At 51.5% G+C, this 16,972-nt stretch overlaps 3 protein-coding genes across 3 annotated transcripts; 2 read left to right on the top strand and 1 right to left on the bottom strand.

Annotated features, from left to right (window-relative positions):
* The first annotated feature begins 2,905 nt into the window (after positions 1–2,905).
* LOC114828183 (doublesex- and mab-3-related transcription factor 3a-like) lies at positions 2,906–4,702 on the top strand. Its single transcript, XM_029111218.1, has 3 exons — positions 2,906–3,155; positions 3,315–3,503; positions 4,182–4,702. Exons 1-3 carry the CDS (start codon positions 2,906–2,908, stop codon positions 4,700–4,702), a joined length of 960 nt encoding a protein of 319 aa, XP_028967051.1.
* Positions 4,703–8,120: 3,418 nt separating this feature from the next.
* LOC100900490 (early growth response protein 4) lies at positions 8,121–10,390 on the bottom strand. The gene is made up of 2 exons (XM_003742474.3): positions 10,305–10,390; positions 8,121–9,783 (listed from the first exon to the last, which is right to left on the bottom strand). Exons 1-2 carry the CDS (start codon positions 10,388–10,390, stop codon positions 8,862–8,864), a joined length of 1,008 nt encoding a protein of 335 aa, XP_003742522.2. The 3' UTR covers positions 8,121–8,861.
* Positions 10,391–13,359: 2,969 nt separating this feature from the next.
* LOC100900347 (cytochrome P450 2J6) lies at positions 13,360–16,153 on the top strand. The gene is made up of 7 exons (XM_018639198.1): positions 13,360–13,632; positions 13,865–14,004; positions 14,142–14,251; positions 14,397–14,624; positions 14,760–14,964; positions 15,061–15,313; positions 15,399–16,153. The coding sequence occupies exons 1-7, from the start codon at positions 13,385–13,387 to the stop codon at positions 15,754–15,756; spliced, it is 1,542 nt and encodes a 513-aa protein (XP_018494714.1). The 5' UTR covers positions 13,360–13,384; the 3' UTR covers positions 15,757–16,153.
* The last annotated feature ends 819 nt before the right edge of the window (positions 16,154–16,972 follow it).

The raw sequence follows: 16,972 nt of genomic DNA, 5'->3' as shown, positions 1-16,972 counted from the left end.
CTGAGCGGATCTAGTTATCCCGATTATCAGAAAGAATCAACATCTTTTTTCTTCTCGGGTCCTCCGTCCGCGCATCGGACTGACCAAGGAAGGCTCAAATTTCGGTGCAGATTCTTATCGGAACGATGTCTGCGGGGGTGTTTGTTGTAAGCTGTAAGGGTGGCGAGCCAATCTCTCCGCGTGCTTCGTATGGCGCTAAGTCGCGCCCAATAAACAGCAGGAAACGACTTGCATATCCGACCAAACGATCGCACCGCTCGCCATCGCTGCCGCCTTAATCTAAGTTGGCTAATTGTGCCGACCTCACAATACGAGACTCTCAGTCTATCTCAATCTAGCCGGGTACAACGAGGTCGACGACAAAATGCCCGAAATGTCGACAAGCTTGATGACGGCTCGATGATGACAAAGCGAGGAATTGGGCCCGATTCTCGTCGCAGATCCCTGGCTGGGAGCAGCGAAGTATTGTGCAACAGATTAGGCCTGTAGCTGGCTGAGGTTTCTCTCAGCAGCAGAGGCGTCGCAGGGAAGAGGCTCCGCGCTCTGTCTCATTCGAGCTCAGAGTTCTATTTAGTATTGGACCCAATCTTTGAGGAATAATGCGCGGAGGGGACAGACCCGATTGACCTCTCTTGACCGAGCTCCAAAGACCTTTTGGAATCGAGCGATTGCCTGCGCGACGAATTGGGTTCACGTAACCGAAGATCAACTCCGAAACGTACTTGCTTCCAGTGATATTCCTGTCATCTTCGAAGGATGGGGTCGAACTTAAGATTAGCACGAAAGCGCTGATATTTGGAGGGCAATAATTATTATCGGGAAAATTTTGCGGCAAAGCCCCTGGGTGGGAGAGCTGAAACATCGAGCGAGTCGAAGAGGAAGATTCGACACTGGATATTGGTTTGCGGTCCCATCCGACGAACTTTTCGCTTCGACTCCGTGAAGGAGAAGCAACGCAGACCCCCAGGGGAGAATCTGGGAAGGAGCGAAGGGAGCGCCGAGGATAAGAAAAGCCTCCTCTCCCTCAGTCCCTCAGCGAAGAAGCCGAAAAGAATAATGAGATGTTGTATCCCGTGGACGGATGTAACCTCCCCTCGTTGCTACACTCGTGTCTTTCGGATTGGGGATTGGCTCGGCCGCTCGAAGCTCCGCCTGACTCGTTCAGACTCCGCCCAACCGAGAAGATGAAACACACAACATACTTTGAAACAGCCAATGCATCAGACTCACCGAACTCATCTGAACAACTGGTCAGTCCTGAGGAGCCATCGGACAGTTTGATCAGATCAGTTACTCGGCTTAGCAGTCAGTGACTCGCTCGTTGAGGTGCCGTCGAGAAGATCGACCCATCCAACTGTAGCAGAGTGTTGGAGACTGGTGCGTCCCGTTCGAAGCTACTTCGAGTCATACTTGGCGTGTCTGAGCTCTCTAAACAGAAAGGTATGATTTTCCGACTTCCCTACACGGGTTTCAGCTTCAGACGTGAACTCTTGCCGAGAGGGGTCGAAGGACTCAATATCTCCTGGAGAGAGGGATTGGGCGATCGGAATTCGGAATAGATTGCCGTGAGCTTCGTATGCATCAAGCATTCGATTCTCTATCCCTGAGGCTCGATCCGAGAATCACGCGCGCGGCTGCGTGGATCAAAAATTCAATACTAGGAGAGGACTTCTAGAGGAGCTCCCGCTGGAGCATTCGATTTCGCTGTGATTCCTCATCGATTGTCTTGGATACGATTGAGGCAGAGGATCCGAGATCTTACGCATTTAGCTCTCGGCTGCAGAGAAGCTCCATATTTCTCGTTTCTCCCGAGGGACGTCCGCATCGGGGCAAGAGACCACCTCCCCGGAACTTTGGCCGCGGTCAGACTCGACAGAGCAGGGCTGAGGCGTCAAATGATTCGAATCAGACGAGATATGAGATCCTTCCCGAAACGGTATTGGATTGGCCTCGGTGATTGCGATCAACCTCATTCAGAATCCTTACGGTCGACATTTTGGATCACTGGTGCGCGGTTTTCCATCGCTCCGAGTTACCACACCTCGGCTCCTTTGATTCCGGCGAAAGATTTCGACCCCAGAAAGCTTATTCTGTGACGTCCAAGGAATCCTCCCCATGGTTATCTCCACGATCTTCCGAGCAGCCGGCAGGTGGAAGTTCCTCCTTCGGATCTTCACCGGTCCGTCCGGGTACGGTGAATCAGCTTCCCCGATTCCATCGGGTATCTGTGCTTTGGTCTAGGGCGACCTCGTCGCAGAGTTTTCTCGGGTTCTTCCGACAAATCCTAAAATGGTCCCTCTGGGATTATCGGCTGTTCCATGTATTCCTCGCTGAAACTAAAACGGAGTTGACCCACAAGCTTCGTTCCTTGCTAGACTATCAGGCGGTCTCTCGGTGAGAGACCCGAAATTGAGAACCCGACACAGCCTCAGTTCCTTCGGGTCACGCTAATGCTGCGAATCGCTACTTGGCATAGGAAAGCAACGTCTCGAATCATCGAGGTCCAAAAGACCGAGCCATCGATAGAATTGATCATTTGACGGCTCAGAAGCTTCCGTCCGCTCCATAGTTCCCCGATGCGGGGGGATTGAACGCTCCAACCCTAGTTTCAAGCTAACTTTCGTTCATATCATACACACACATCTGGTTGATAGATCGTTTGGGATTCAGGATGAAAGATACCTTCGCGAAAATCCCTTTCGGATTTCTGTCTCCGTATCTCGATCTCTCCGAAGTCTCGGATCGGATCGGGACTCCCTTGATAGCTCCCACGTCTTACTCCGAATTCTGGATGACACCTCCTTACCAGAACGTTGGAGCGACTACGGATGTTCGCTAGCTGGAACTTGTCGTTTACGGTGCCTCGGGATTGTTTTGATGTTTCAATCGTGATTCCCCACAGAGGATGGCCGACGCAGACGCGATCCGATCTGGAGGAGCCACGACACCGCCTGGCGAGAAAGGGGTCCGACGTCCGAAGTGCGCCCGTTGCAGAAACCACGGAGTCATATCTTGGCTCAAGGGACATTCGCGGCATTGTCAATTCAGGGACTGCGCTTGTGCGAAGTGCAATCTCATAGCGGAGCGCCAGAGGATCATGGCTGCGCAAGTTGCTCTGAAAAGACAACAGGCCGCGGAAGACGCCATAGCTTTGGGTAAGAATATTGAAATGCGAAGATGCTATGCCGTAGCTTTGGGTAAGAATATTGAAATGCGAAGATGCTATGCCGTCGCGAGGCTCGAATCCAGAAGCCCAGCAGGCTGGACTCGGCCGGGATATTGCCTCGAGTTCCACAAGAGCAATTCATTCCCAGGTCTTCGTGCGGTCGCTACCGGCTCTAGCTTGGAATATCTCCCACCAGGACCCATATTCGGACTTCCGCTGGCGGCGAACGCAGTTTCTGCCAAGAAAGCTCAAATGCAGCAACAGAGAAGGAAAACGTTGGAGGGTGAAGACGGAGCGACGACGACGGCGGAATCTGTGAAGTCCGACACCGAATCAGGTAACTAATGCATGCGAAGGCTGAAAATTCCGTCGTTGTTCTCATGGGTAGTCCGGAAGCCCTCGAGCGAAGTGCCTTTGGAGGGTAAATTCACTGCGTCTGAGTCTGAACTCGAGTCGAGTGTCATTCGGTGCGACCTTGAACGCTTGTCGATGAGCAGCCGAGAGACGAAACGGATCACTCGATTCGGAATCAGGGAGCGTCAGTTCCCAGCGACATCGATTCCGGAGCTCTCGCTCACATATTTCACCCTTCGAGTTGCCATTGCGAAGGATGAGGGCTATGTGGCTTTTCTCACTCCCGGGACCGAACGCGGGTCGATTGGGCAAACATCTTGTCAGGAGCGGGGCCGGACCCGAATTCTTCCCGGCGAGGGAAGGAAAAACCGCAGCGAAAGGGCAGACGGCTCTCCGACTCTATGGGAGTATCTCCCTTCAGCTACTTGCTCTTAGCTCCTCCCCTCCATAGTTCCCGGGTGATATTCGTTGCTCCTCGCGGTCTGTCATCTCTCACTGAGCTCCCCGAACACTTGACATGAGCGTTCCTTTAAGGGAGATATCTCGGGTCTCGATTGGGAGCTCGATTCCTCCAGAATTAGTTGCGGGGAAACATTGATCGAGGATAAAACAAGGCCCGATGGCGCGACATGATGGCTCATTGCTCTTTCTCGAACTCTAGAGTGCACCGTATCCGACACCGAATCGAAGCGGGCGAGGCTGTCTGACACCCAGAGCCCACCGGTCGCCAGCTCGTCGTCGCCCCCACCTTCACTGCACGTAGATTCGACAACACCTCAGATCGGCGACCAACTAGCCATTCTGCAACGGCTGATCCCCCATCAGAAACCCACCTCCCTGCAGCTGCTCCTGCAGAGTTTCAACAACGATCTAGGGAAAGCACTGGAGTATATATGGAAATGTGAAAGTTCACTTCAAGTGCCACTGACTGAAGAAGTCCAGAACAGCACATCTTCATCACGGAGTGCTTTCCGGCCGCTGTGGAATCCTCTCCTGCCTCGACTAGAGCTCCAATCGTACCCAATTTTCCCCTCCGGACTGACGTATCTGAACTGTCCGCCCGGCTGTTCACAATGCCCCCCGCCATTTTTCCCCTTGCTAACACCCCCCGTTCCGAACATGGACGTCGATAAGTGGTCTTCGGCTGAGAACGCGGTCAAGAGAGACCCGTCGTCGGACTAATAATTGTTCTGGCAAGCAATTCTAGAGAAACGGCTTATCCTAGGTACGAGCAGTATCTTGTTTAAGTTTTCCCATGCCAGTGTTGAACAACGAGCAGTGTACATTGAATCGATAAACCAATTGCTAGCTGAACTCCTCCTTCAGAAACAAATGAAACCACAATGCTCGGTGGGCCTGCGTCATGCTGCACCTCGCACCGAGCGTGGCGGTCACAGAATAAAATAAATGGTGCCAATATTCAGACTTTTTCGGTGTCGTTTTTCGGCAACTCAAATAACAAGTGTGAATTCGTCAGCTCGATCGCTTCGATGTCTGTTTGCTCGCTCGTTGTCGCTGTCGGATCGACTAGGCGATGTGACGAGCGGAAAGAGTCAATATCGTTCATCAATGAGGTGTGAACTGATGTGAAACGTTTAGCGCTTTCGCAATGACGCAACCCGATGGCCCGAGGAAACTCTCAGTCAGGGAATTCTTTTCGCTCCTATCAAATTGGGCAGAGTCCACCGATAGGAAAGGGAGGGAAAGAATCCGAAGCATTATTCCCAGCGATAAATGAAATTCATCCGGGACTGATTTGCAGTCCAGGTTCCTCGTTCTCTGGAAGAAGACACTACAGGATCAGTTTCTTCCCATTTGCGCCGCCTATCTATCCGCAGCGTAATTTGCATTCGGAATCCTTGACGGAGGATTATTCTTCATCGAATCGATGAAGGCTGCAGAGAGTGAGACCATCGGCTTTCTGAATTCTGCATCCGTGATTCACAAAAGACCAGCGAAGATACCGTCGAAGTGGCGGGGAAATTCACGGTTTCCGCTCCCGAAGCATTTCCCCGCGCGATATCATTGATAGGTGTCGAATCGAGGGCGAATTTTATTCCTTGATTGCATTGATTCATGTGATTCTTCTCGATGCTTCATTGCACACCGATTCGAGAGCTCCGACGAGCTCTTGTCGTCCTGTGTCCAATGTTGCAGGGAACACTAATATGATTACAATGCCGATGTGGCATCTGCTCCTGTCAAGCGAACAATGCTTTTATTCGGATCGCTCTGCACCTGTCACTGAACAGGATTCGGATCAAGGACTACATAGCCAACAGCCGAAGCTCTAGGTGAGGAGTCTCTGGGGTAGCTCGGACAGGCGGGCAAGCCGGTCGGCCAGCCGAACGACCGACCGACAGAGGCATGAACGAGCGGGCGGGCGAACGGGAGTTCGGTTGGGGAGGCTAACTGGATCATGAAGAGGAGAAGAACGAACCACAGATCATTTACATCATTCCAAGGTAAACAGCCCTCGGCGACGAGAAGGCGAGCTCGAGAAGACGAAAGGGAAGGAAGCTAGGTGTCGAGTGGGCTATCCATAGCTCGCGCTCAATTGATGCCGACCCGACCGTAGACACTCACCCGGACTCACCAATCGGGCCGTTCAAGCATTGCTGTGCTCACCCATCCCGACAGTTCCCCTCCCCTTCCAGGTCTGCCCCCACTTCCGCAAACACGACGACAGCCGCACCTTGCGGCGGAGCCGACCGCGCTCTAATACAAGCTTAAAAGCCACGCTGTCCACGCTCTAGAAATTCGTAGAAGTCTCTATAAAAACTCGGCTTCCGACCTCTGTCTCGAATATGAAGCGTAAAATGCGACGCGAGTCTCGTGGAGGGCTTCGAACTCATAGAAGCGAAAGTCTATAGTTCCCGGAGCGTGACCGCCGATCTCAAATATCACGGTTGTGATCCAGGGGACGTCCTTACAGCGAATGACACTAGGAGCGTTTCCGATTTCGGAAAAACTCGTGACCACATCGAGCTGATTAGGTCGAAAAGTTCCGAGTCGGGGAAGTGGCCAGCAAGTTTGAGGAGGTAAGGCTCACAGAGGCTCAACCTGCTTATCCGCAGTGAATAACAGATGAAGAGATGATGAGCTCATTTCATATGACTGGACTTGCAGTCCCGAACGTCTTCACGTATCTTATCGTATGCCCCTGGGATATGAGCTCTGAGACACGGGAATCCTGTATGATTCCACCAGGCGTCGTGCGACTATACCCATGCAGACCATCTTTGGTATTGGTCCCTTCCTCGGTAAGCGGTGAGACTGAACAAATCGGACGCGAACGCGGAGAATCACTGAGTGCTGTGAACGTAGAGCTGATTCATTGCCAAATACCTGCGAAGCTGGGGGTACACATCAAAGCAGGAACCTGACTACCCAGAAGAACGTTGCGAATCGATAGCCTGGTATGGGCCTTATGTCGAACTCCAAAATGTACACGAAAAATTGATGACATCGGTGATTTTCTCGGAATCGCTTCCAAAGTGATCATTGTCAATACGTCCGGGTGAACATCTATTTCCATCTCGAACGCGACTCTCGCGCTAGTTTCGGTTCCTCTGACATCTCGGGAACTCTGGTAAAAAAACGCGCTTATGCAGTCGATTTCGCGTCTTTCTCTGCGGAGCCACCGAGATGCTGCGGAGGAAGCTCTTCGCTGCGATAGAGAAGTGAATGCTTTCACAGTATTCGACACGACGCCAACTCAACAAAGCCCGTCGTGAACTTCACGGCCCGGTTTCCCGACTTCCAGGAATCCGTGGACAGGGCAAGAGGATTAGTTGAAACACTCCAGGGATGGAAATTAGCTGAGTAACGACGGCACAGGCACTGGCAGGATTCGACTGACCGGTGGATTGCGATTCGGGCATGCTTCAATGTAGTCCGCAACATGACGGCTTCAGCATACAGGCCCGGATGCGCGTCAGGAACCGACGCGTCCCGTGGAGAGCGAGTCAGATGAGCGTGTATGCAAAATCTGGAAGCTTATCATCAATGTGAGGAACTTCCCCCAAGCTTGTGATGCTCCAGTTCTGTATAGAGAGATATACCACATCGATCGCAAGATCTTGGTCTATTCGGATGGCTCAGACATGTTTACTTCTTCCGAAGCTGAATTCCTGATTCGTTCAGGATATCGGCTGCTCGAACTCCCTTGTAGGTAAGATTCCCCGCTGAAGTTCTGAAATCGTTTCTCCTGAAGCGGCGCAGCCTTCTCTCCACAGCTACGAATTACGAAGAAGAATCTCTTGACTGACAAACCCCAACGCACATCCATAGGGGGCAAGACTGAGCAGAACCTCGCTTCTCGAAACGATCAAACACGGATGCACGTTCGAGATCGTTATGGCGTCATCGAGACGAAAGCGACGGACGAATAACCCAATGTGGCATCGACAATTGCGAGAACCCCGTCGAAGAAATACCCAAAGAGACTGTCTCAGATTAGGATGCGGCTTGTCGAGGGATTACGCGTCATGGATGCCTCGGCATCTATATTCCTCGATAGCTAGAGAAACGTCGACAGCTGAGCTGTTGTTTTCGTCCTACTAGGAGAATAATCAAGGACTCAGAGCTGCCGCGTAAGGTAGCTTTTTATTCCCGAGATTTCAGGGAGCTGAATGTGCGAAGTTGATGCTTTCCTGTCATCGCACCGAGGCTCCAAGAACAGAATACGATTCAGTAGGAAGTACTAAGAAGGTTAGAGTTCTGACCTCTACCGATTATTTACAAGGCCAGGGTGATTTTGAATATGAATCCCGTGACGTATTCTTCGTCGTACATCCCAACTTGGCTGCCTACATTCGTAGCGTGACGGAGCTGCTTCCTGCAAGGATGAAATCCGCAGCCAATGTCGTCGGCTGAAGAAGAGGGTCACTCTGTTTCGGATCTTCCGAGCCGGCGCTCAGTAAGATTGGGGTTATGATGCAAGGGTGAGTATATTTCCATTGGAAGCGATAATGTCAGGCGTTCGCGGAATCATTGGGATCCTAGGGTCCGAGGAGTTCCAATCAATGCAATGCTCAGGGATCAGATCCGTCCTCATTCCTGGGGCGTATCCATGGCAATTCCCCTGTATCAGCCATTGTCTCATCCCGACATGATCGGGGATGATATTGTGAACGCAAAAGACCTGAGAAGCAGCTCGGGCCCGGGAGGCACCAGTGATGAAGGAGTGAATAGACGGAGCGATGGGGAAAGATGAAGGCAATGATCACTATGCGCGTGAGTATCTAGGATGAAAGCGCGAAACCAAAGGGTTATTCCCGATGATGATGCAAATGCAGTTATCGATGCACTCAGGACGTCTCCACAAAATGCTCTGCCGCTATGCATGGGGATAAATCAGCATGTGGTTCTCGACCGATTCCTGGCTCCCGAGACTCAGCGAAGGTAGAAGCTTCTGACGGCTATAGCTTCGTCGTGGGATGTAGCCGTTCTGGTTCTTCTTGTGGACTTTCAAATGTTTTGTGAGGTGATCTGAGCGCGAGAATCGCTTCTCACAAATTGAGCATTCATACGGCTTGATTCCAGAATGAGACCTCCTGTGTCTCGCCAATTCGTCGGATCGGCTGAACCGCCAGCAGCAGCCGGGCCATTGACAAGCGAAGGGTTTTTCCCCCGTGTGTCGTCTAAGGTGTGCTTTGAGATGTGAACTCTTCGAATAGACTTTCATGCAACCTTCGTATGAGCAATAGAAAATCTTGTCCGCATCGTTGGGTTTCGGATGCCGCACGTACTTCCGCGGAACACGTGTGACCGGGGGCACTCGCTCTTCTCGGAGGAACTTCGTCTGCTGGATATAGATTGCTGTCTGGTCATCCACGACATTGGGCACCTCTTGTTTGACTTCCTGCGATAAACTTTGATCCAGATCCCCTCTAAAGCCGGACAACGTGTCCAGCCCTACACCGAGGACCACAAACCCTTCGCTGTCCATGTGTTGCTGTTGATCGAGCGGCTGGCAATAGTTTTGGTGTCCGATGGAATCTTCATTGAAAAACCCCGGCGATGTATCACTGAACGTTTCGGCGGTCGGTTCGCTTTTGACAAAGAACGTCGGGAACTCCGGCAGCGGGCCATTCTGTTGAATGCCCTGGTTCGGAAAGATGAAACCGAGGTACGAATCCGCGTCGAGGTCGTCCAGAGACACGCCACTGTCATGCGAAGGCTCCTCGTGTTCGCCTACACCGAAGACCTCGTTTCCGTTTTGCTCGGGCACCATCACGTTGGTAATGATGATCTTGTAACTGTGTACAGCTTAAAGGCTCATTATCGACTGCCAAAGCCGCCGACGACGACGGGAGAGAAAGCTACGTCTGGTCCACGGGCGCTCGTGCTAGGGAGTAATCCCCTCAGAAATTCGATCTCGATTCTCGAATCATCATCGATTAGCAACGTCGATGCCGGCTCAAATCAATGGCCGTGCTTGTTGCTGAAAAATCGACAGCCTGGTGTCTGAAGAGGTGGAACAGCTCACAGGCTCCGGGACTCCAACAAGTTCGGCGACATGGATTAAGAAACGATACGGCGCGGCGCTTCCTGTAGAGGGCAGCGGATCCGGTTACAGATCCTGTCTGGTCTCCTTAGGGATCAGTGTTCACCAAACTTCCCTCGGGTAGTCCCGCAGAACTGCCGCCCTCGTGCAATTGCCGAGCGAGGCTCCCCAAAAGTCGTAGCATTTGCCATGTCGATTTAGAATCGTCGAATAGAACTTGACCCAATTATACTTGAAGTACTCGAGGCCTCGAGACAACCCTTCAAAGCTTACTCGCGGGTGTTGAGACGCCAGCTCGAAAGCTGTTCGGCGACATGCTCTTTTACTTCTGCTTCCCGCAGAGGCCAGTCGTGCAGCATCTCGACTTGCAAGAGGGTATCTGCCGATATCCACCTACCAAAAGTCCCGGATGACCTCGTAGAGGTGCGTCGGGAATCAGCATGAGTATGAAGATCTTCACGTAGAGCAAGGCGGAAGTGAGAACGAGAGTTCTGTTGATGTTTGCCGTGACAAGTCGTAAGGCTCTTTTCCTCCTACCGATTTTGGGACGCGTCAGTATTTCAAGCGACGAGCCAAGACGGATGAGTTCCCTCCCCCCAGGACCGATTGACTGGTCAGGAAAATATTGACTCTCAGGTATACTGCCCCTGCTTGCGCTGAATACGGATACCTGTCCATGAAGAAATCGTCTGGATGGAATAGATGCTAGATTCGGGCTTCCTCGTACCCTCGCGAGCGTATTGAACATCCTTGGCTGTATAGAAAGGAGATGTGCGACCATTTTTTTCGAAACTTACACATTCCTTGCTCATAGGATCGCTTAGAAGCTCGCTCAAAGAGTCCTGATTTTTCCACGGACTCATCGATTGCAGGATCGTCATCGGATATACAAAGCCGAAGATGGTCCCAATCAGACCCGCAGAGCTTTCTATAAGGGCGATTTCCGCGCCCCGCCCGAAGAGGCAGACTCGGGTGGAATATCAGCATTTGGACGCAATAATATTCGGATTGCGAGAACGCCATATTTCCTCAAGGTGGTTAGGCAGCGGTTAGATAGAGTGGGGAACTCCTGGGGCCGAGGTTGATTTCTGGGAACAGAGAGACAAGTCTCGTAAGTGTCTGGATGAATCTGTCCACGAAGCCTGATGAGGGACCGTCCATCGCCTTGAGGAGCTCCGAGTCACGTCAGAAACTTCTTCAACTCTGCTCGACCTCTTGGGGGACCCTTGGAGCTCCGCAGTGAACACGAGGATCGATCAGGAGAGGCTTTGCCTGTGCGCTTCTTACGGTGGCAATCGATTGGAACTATTGTAGGTAGGAAGTAACTGTAGACAATATCCGAGAGGAGCTGAGAATTCCAAACACTGTCTGCGTGAATCGGATAGCCCGAAGAATAGCGTAAACACCGCTGCGATTGTGACCAAGGACATTGTGAGCAAGTTTTTTTGCGGCCGCCAGTGTGTTCGACCAAGGGTCAGACAATCGAGGACTTCGCAATCGATCTCAGATGAGCCGGCCGCCCACTTCTCGGATATCAAGTGAATTTAGCTGACCGCGATCTGTGCAGACTTTTATCGTCATCGATTTTCGCCAGGATCCGATAGTCGAATTGGAGAACAACGGCGATGCATGTAATGACTATGCCCATATAAGAGAAGAGTGTCTGCTTAGATACCGTGAAGCAATCCAAGACTTTGAGGGAGTCTTGAAGCTCGTCATACGTGAGCGTCGGGATCAGTCGGTTCCACGACGGATTTTCTGTGACGAGTCGGGAATTGAGCAGGAGGACTTTCGCGGCAGTCCGTCGACAGGTATGAATGATTTCGCCTCCCCAAGAAGCTAAGTCGTACAACATCAGCACTTGAGCGATGGGACCGATGGCGACGAAGAAGCTGACGCTCTCGAATCCCCGATTGAGGAGTATTTTCGTCAAGAAAAAGTACAGGAGCAAGATCACCTTCACATGAAGCAGGGCGAGAATCGTGGAAAATGTCCCATTTATATTCGCCGTGATGTGCCTGATTTTCTGTTTCATGTTGAGAGCCTCCGAATAAGTCAGCTCCAGGACCGTCGAGTGCAGTAGGTCAAGATATTCTCTGAGGACAGCTTGACTCTCGGAGAATATGATTAAAACAATGTATTGACACTGTTTGCAGTGGATCCCACTCCACTCTGGCAGGAGAAACCCGAAGTGATCGGAACCGGATTTTCCAAGTGCGTCCTCCTTGGAAGCGATTATCAAATCGAACGAAGTGTACATCGCCCACCCGAGGAGGTACCCGAGCTCTCGTCTGCAGTTCAGCTCTCTCTTGGGGGCATTTTCAAAAAGCTCTCTCAGAAACTTCTCATTTCTCCAAAGACATCGCATTGACTGGGCGTGGACCATCGGGTAGATGAAGGCGAAAACAACACGAATGAGATCCGACGAGCTCAAACTCTCATCGATTCTCGAGAGTTGTATCACAATGTCTTTGAGACTGTAAACGAATAATTGAATGCTCAGCAGTATCCGGATGAGCAAGACGCCGTACTTCTTCAATCTGATACAAGGCACCGAGCGCTGAACTGGGCGCTGACCGTGTGCGGCACCGATTTCGATCCCTGAAAGCAGACAAAGGCTCGCAGTGAACCTCCGGATCAATCGCTGCAGGAAGTTCAGGAGGAAGGTCTCGAACATGATTGTTCAAATCACTACAAGACCACAGACAAAGGGCGGAACGATAGTTCAGCGATACCGAGCTTTCTCGGCGAGACACATATGTGGGTATTGCTCGAACTCCTTCAGCACTCTGCTGACTCGAGCCTGACGACGTCAAAATTGATGAAAGTCACATAAACCGATCGAATGAAAGAGCCGATCGATGAGAGCGTTTTGCCCTATCGACCTTGCTCCGCGCGGCTCTGTTGAGATATCAAGCGCGAATCTGAGCGAGTGAAAGCCTCCATCTATTTATTTTGACTTTGCGATGAGAACAATGGCTAAAGCTCGCCGAGCCGGGACATCGCTCTGGAGACATTGGAAGTTGGGAGCGGAGAGATCAGCCGAGGAGTGAACCTGACGCGTCATGGATCCGCGGTCGCAGTTGGATGCACTGAAGTAAGCAGTGGGGAAAACTGTTCTGAGAAACATGTACACGCGAACGGTCGATCGAACCTCGCCCGTTTGGAAAGGCCCGCTGTCTCATGAAACTTGGCATTGAATCAGATCTCTCTACGCTCCCGAGGCTGACCTCGGGATGCGCGGAACGAACGATCCTCCTCGCGACGGAGAGAGTGAACGTAGTCCACCGAGTGAGTATTGTGAGCGTGAAAGTTTTGGCAATACGCATCGCTTCGGCAACCCGACCAGCGACATGGCGCTCGGGGCTTTCGCCGAGTTGATTTGGTCTTACGTGGATCTCAACACGATCGTAGTGTCATTCTCTGTTTATTGGTTCACGAAGTTTTTCGTATGGCAGGGCTATGTTTTTTCGAAGAAAAACAGCCCACCGGGTTTTTTCGGCTTCCCATTCGTTGACGTTATGCCCTACTTCATTTTCGGGCGGGAAACCACCCTCGAGAGATTCGAGAGCAACAGCAAAAAATATGGACCGGTCATCAGGTACGTTAGGCGATTTGCTTATCCCGCGGCCGTAAGTTCCAGGATGCTCGATTAGATCTGTCAATTTTTTCGGGCCAATATCGGCGGGGAATCATTCAGGACATGCTTCTCGGGAGCTGGGCGAGCTCGAATGGGCTTCTCTCGTGGTTGAGATCCACAGCCGGAAGAAGAACGCGAAGAGAGACCAAAAATTGTATTGTCGGTATTAATCAATGAATCATAACCCACGCAGATATCGACGAGGTGCAGAGACAATGGTTGTTGTCACTGGAGTGAACGCTGTTCGAGAGGGCTTCTTGAACGATGACTTACTCGGCAGACCAAGACACCCAATGCAAGATTTAGATGAAGACAACATCTTCGCCAAGAAATGTATGTCTTTGGATTGGGAGTCTCTCAGCGAGAGTTCGCGCGCTGCCGAATGATTCTGACTCAATATGTCGTGTGCTTCGAGAATGAGTGAATCGCAAATGAATCCGCGTCGACATTTGATCTTCTTCAATCGACAGCCATATTGAACATCGAGGGAGACCTGTGGAGGAAACAACGGAGGTTTTCCCTGATCGCTCTGAGAGATCTCGGTTTCGGAAAGACTGCGATCATGGAGGACCGGATTCAGGTTCGGTTTCCGCATTCCGCTCCGCCCTTGTCCAATAATTCCGTGTCATAGCCCAAGTTTCCACAGAGAATTCCAGAGAAACTTCTATGGAACAGGCCATTGTTCATGGCAGATATTGTCCCGCGCTGATTTTGAGACTTTGCAGGAAGAAATTAGAGAACTCGTCGAGAGAATCGAAACCAGCGAAGCTGCACCGTATAACATTCACTCGGATCTCATTGAATCCACGGGGAACAACATGAACTCACTTGTGTTTGGAGGAAAATTCCATGAGGGAGATGACAAGAAAAAGCAAGTGTATCGGATCATGACGGACATCATCGGCGCATCGGAGAGCCTCATCAAAATCCTCTTCATACCGTTCGCAGCGAAGGTAATCTCGATCCGCCCGACCATGGATCATATGGTCCTTGTTCAGTCTCCGAGATCTCCGGACTGAAATGTTTTCGGTCCCATACTCACGAGGGATGAAGCTTGTTGCTAAGGTTTCCGTCTGGAATCCGAGCAGCTCATGAAGAAATTGGGCATCGGCGGCATAAAGGTGATCCAGGAGCTTTCGGCGAAACTCGAGAATTTCATGACGGAGGACATTCGGAGCCATGCAGAGGATCTGGACCACAAGAGCCCGAGGGACATCGTCGACCACTTCCTGATAGAACAAGAGAAAGACAAGGATTTCACGAGTATGGAAGACTTCGCAGAGAATCGATCGCGTTTCCGATCCCTACCCTCCGCCGCGGGGTTCGTCCGCAGTGCCCGAGCGGATAACGGATTGTGATGAGCGTTGACATCATTCGAATTTGTTTCAGTGGAGCTTGTGCTCGGCAATGCCGTCGCATTCTTCTTCGCCGGAAGCTCAACCGTTCGCGTCACAGTCGAGTACTTGTTGCACCTGATGGCGCAATACCCTGAAGTCCAACGCAAGGTGCAAGCGGAGATAGATGAAGAGGTTGGACAGAGTCGTGTGACCTGGGCTGACAGCCCAAGACTGCCTTACACGATGGCTGTGATTGCCGAAAGGCATCGTTATTTCACCGTGGCTCCCACAGGTGTACCAAGAAAGTGAGTGCTCGTTTGCGTCACGGGATGGGGGCCTCGCACTTATCCCATCCACCACTGTAAGTAATTCAAGACCTTTGTTCTTCAGGGTTCTGCGACCTACGAAACTCTGTGGATACGATCTGGAGGCTAACGATCAGGTCATCTTCAACCTTGATTCGGTTCACTTCGACCCTGAGCTCTTCGAAAGCCCATACGACTTCAAACCCGAAAGATTCATCGACCAGAATGGCGCGCTCACTAACACTGAAAAAGTTTGGGCGTTCTCGATCGGCAAACGAGCTTGCCCCGGCGAATCTCTGGCGGTCCTTGAGGTGTTCCTTTACTTCGCCACAATTCTGCAAAACTTCACGATCGAGGCTGACGGTCCCGTGAAATTCAGACCCCTCAGAGGGATTATAGCGGAAACGCTCCCTCAAGAGCTACGCTTCGTCCGGAGAGTCTGAGCGGTCGGCCCGGATCCTGCGTGTTTTCTATTCCCAAGACTCCACTCCCTCACAGCGAGTGGAGCCTGAGCTCCGCATATACCCTATATCTGAGCTTTTTCATGGGGCTTGTTCCAGCCAGAGCGCTCGAAGACAGAGTCGGAGCACGGCTCACCACGGATGAGATTGAAGTTCCGTGGTTATTCTCGCTGTTTACAGGCCACGATATCAAGAACTTTTGTCGCGGGCGAACGCGACGATGAATAATGGCTATTGCAGAAATGATGTTCCTTGGGTGACCCGCGACGTTGATCGTCGACGCACTCTGTCGAATTCAGAGGCTCTATTACGGAAGGAATCCCAACGACCGCCGAAAACTCGATGTGTAATATACCTTCCAACATAAATGCGTAGAGCAGTGGTTTCCGAAATTGTGTTCTCTTGGAACCCGCCTATGTCCTCCCTCCGGACGAGGAGCCTTCATAGCTCACTGATATCTTTATAATTTGTTCAGAGCTTCGGAAATATCTATCGCGGGACGGGGATCAGTCTTCTAACACACGGGTCTACCGGCGCAAAGATGTGATGACTGAAAAATGACGGAAGGTCAAGTCTCGATGTATAATTGTTATCAAGATGAAGTTGTGCAACTTACAAAGCTCCGAGGAATCCGAACGTGGAACCCCGCAAAACCATGGATGCAACCCTTTCCAGGGACCTTGTGGCGCAGAGAATCCCCTCATAAACAAATCCTCAGAGGCGCAGTTCCTGCTTAAGGTGAACAGAACGCGTAGACAGAACTCGGAGCTTGCATCCGCAGCGCAAAATAGCCCCGGAGAGCTACCCTCAATGAAATCGATCAGGTCAATCTCCCACTGCCGCTTTGATAATCTTCGGTCTCCATGGTCGCTCATGCGGTCATCCGGCTATCCATCAGGCTTATCAAGTCTCGCGCGCAGTATTCATACTACACCCGTTCGCAGAAAAGGATGTTTCAATATTTTCGGGAACATCGTGTAAGACGAGTGACAAGGGAGTGATGAAACGGAGCGTAGCGCGAAGAGTCTCCGAGCTCCTGTACTCGTCGATCAAGTTCTTCCCACGATAGATCATGATCATCAGCATCCGGTGAGCAGCTCATGAATGTGTTCCCGACCGGCCCCTGATCCATCCGCCCATCCTCTTCCCCCTTTCCCCTCGGGAAGAGCCTGCTCCCGGTTCGGCGCCCGTCTGTCAC

The sequence above is a fragment of the Galendromus occidentalis genome, unplaced genomic scaffold, assembly GCF_000255335.2.
Source record: "Galendromus occidentalis unplaced genomic scaffold, Mocc_1.1 scf7180000077404, whole genome shotgun sequence".
NCBI lineage: Eukaryota > Metazoa > Arthropoda > Arachnida > Mesostigmata > Phytoseiidae > Galendromus > Galendromus occidentalis.
The sequence above is the reverse complement of the archived record's forward strand: the minus strand, read 5'-3'. Positions and strand labels throughout refer to the sequence as shown.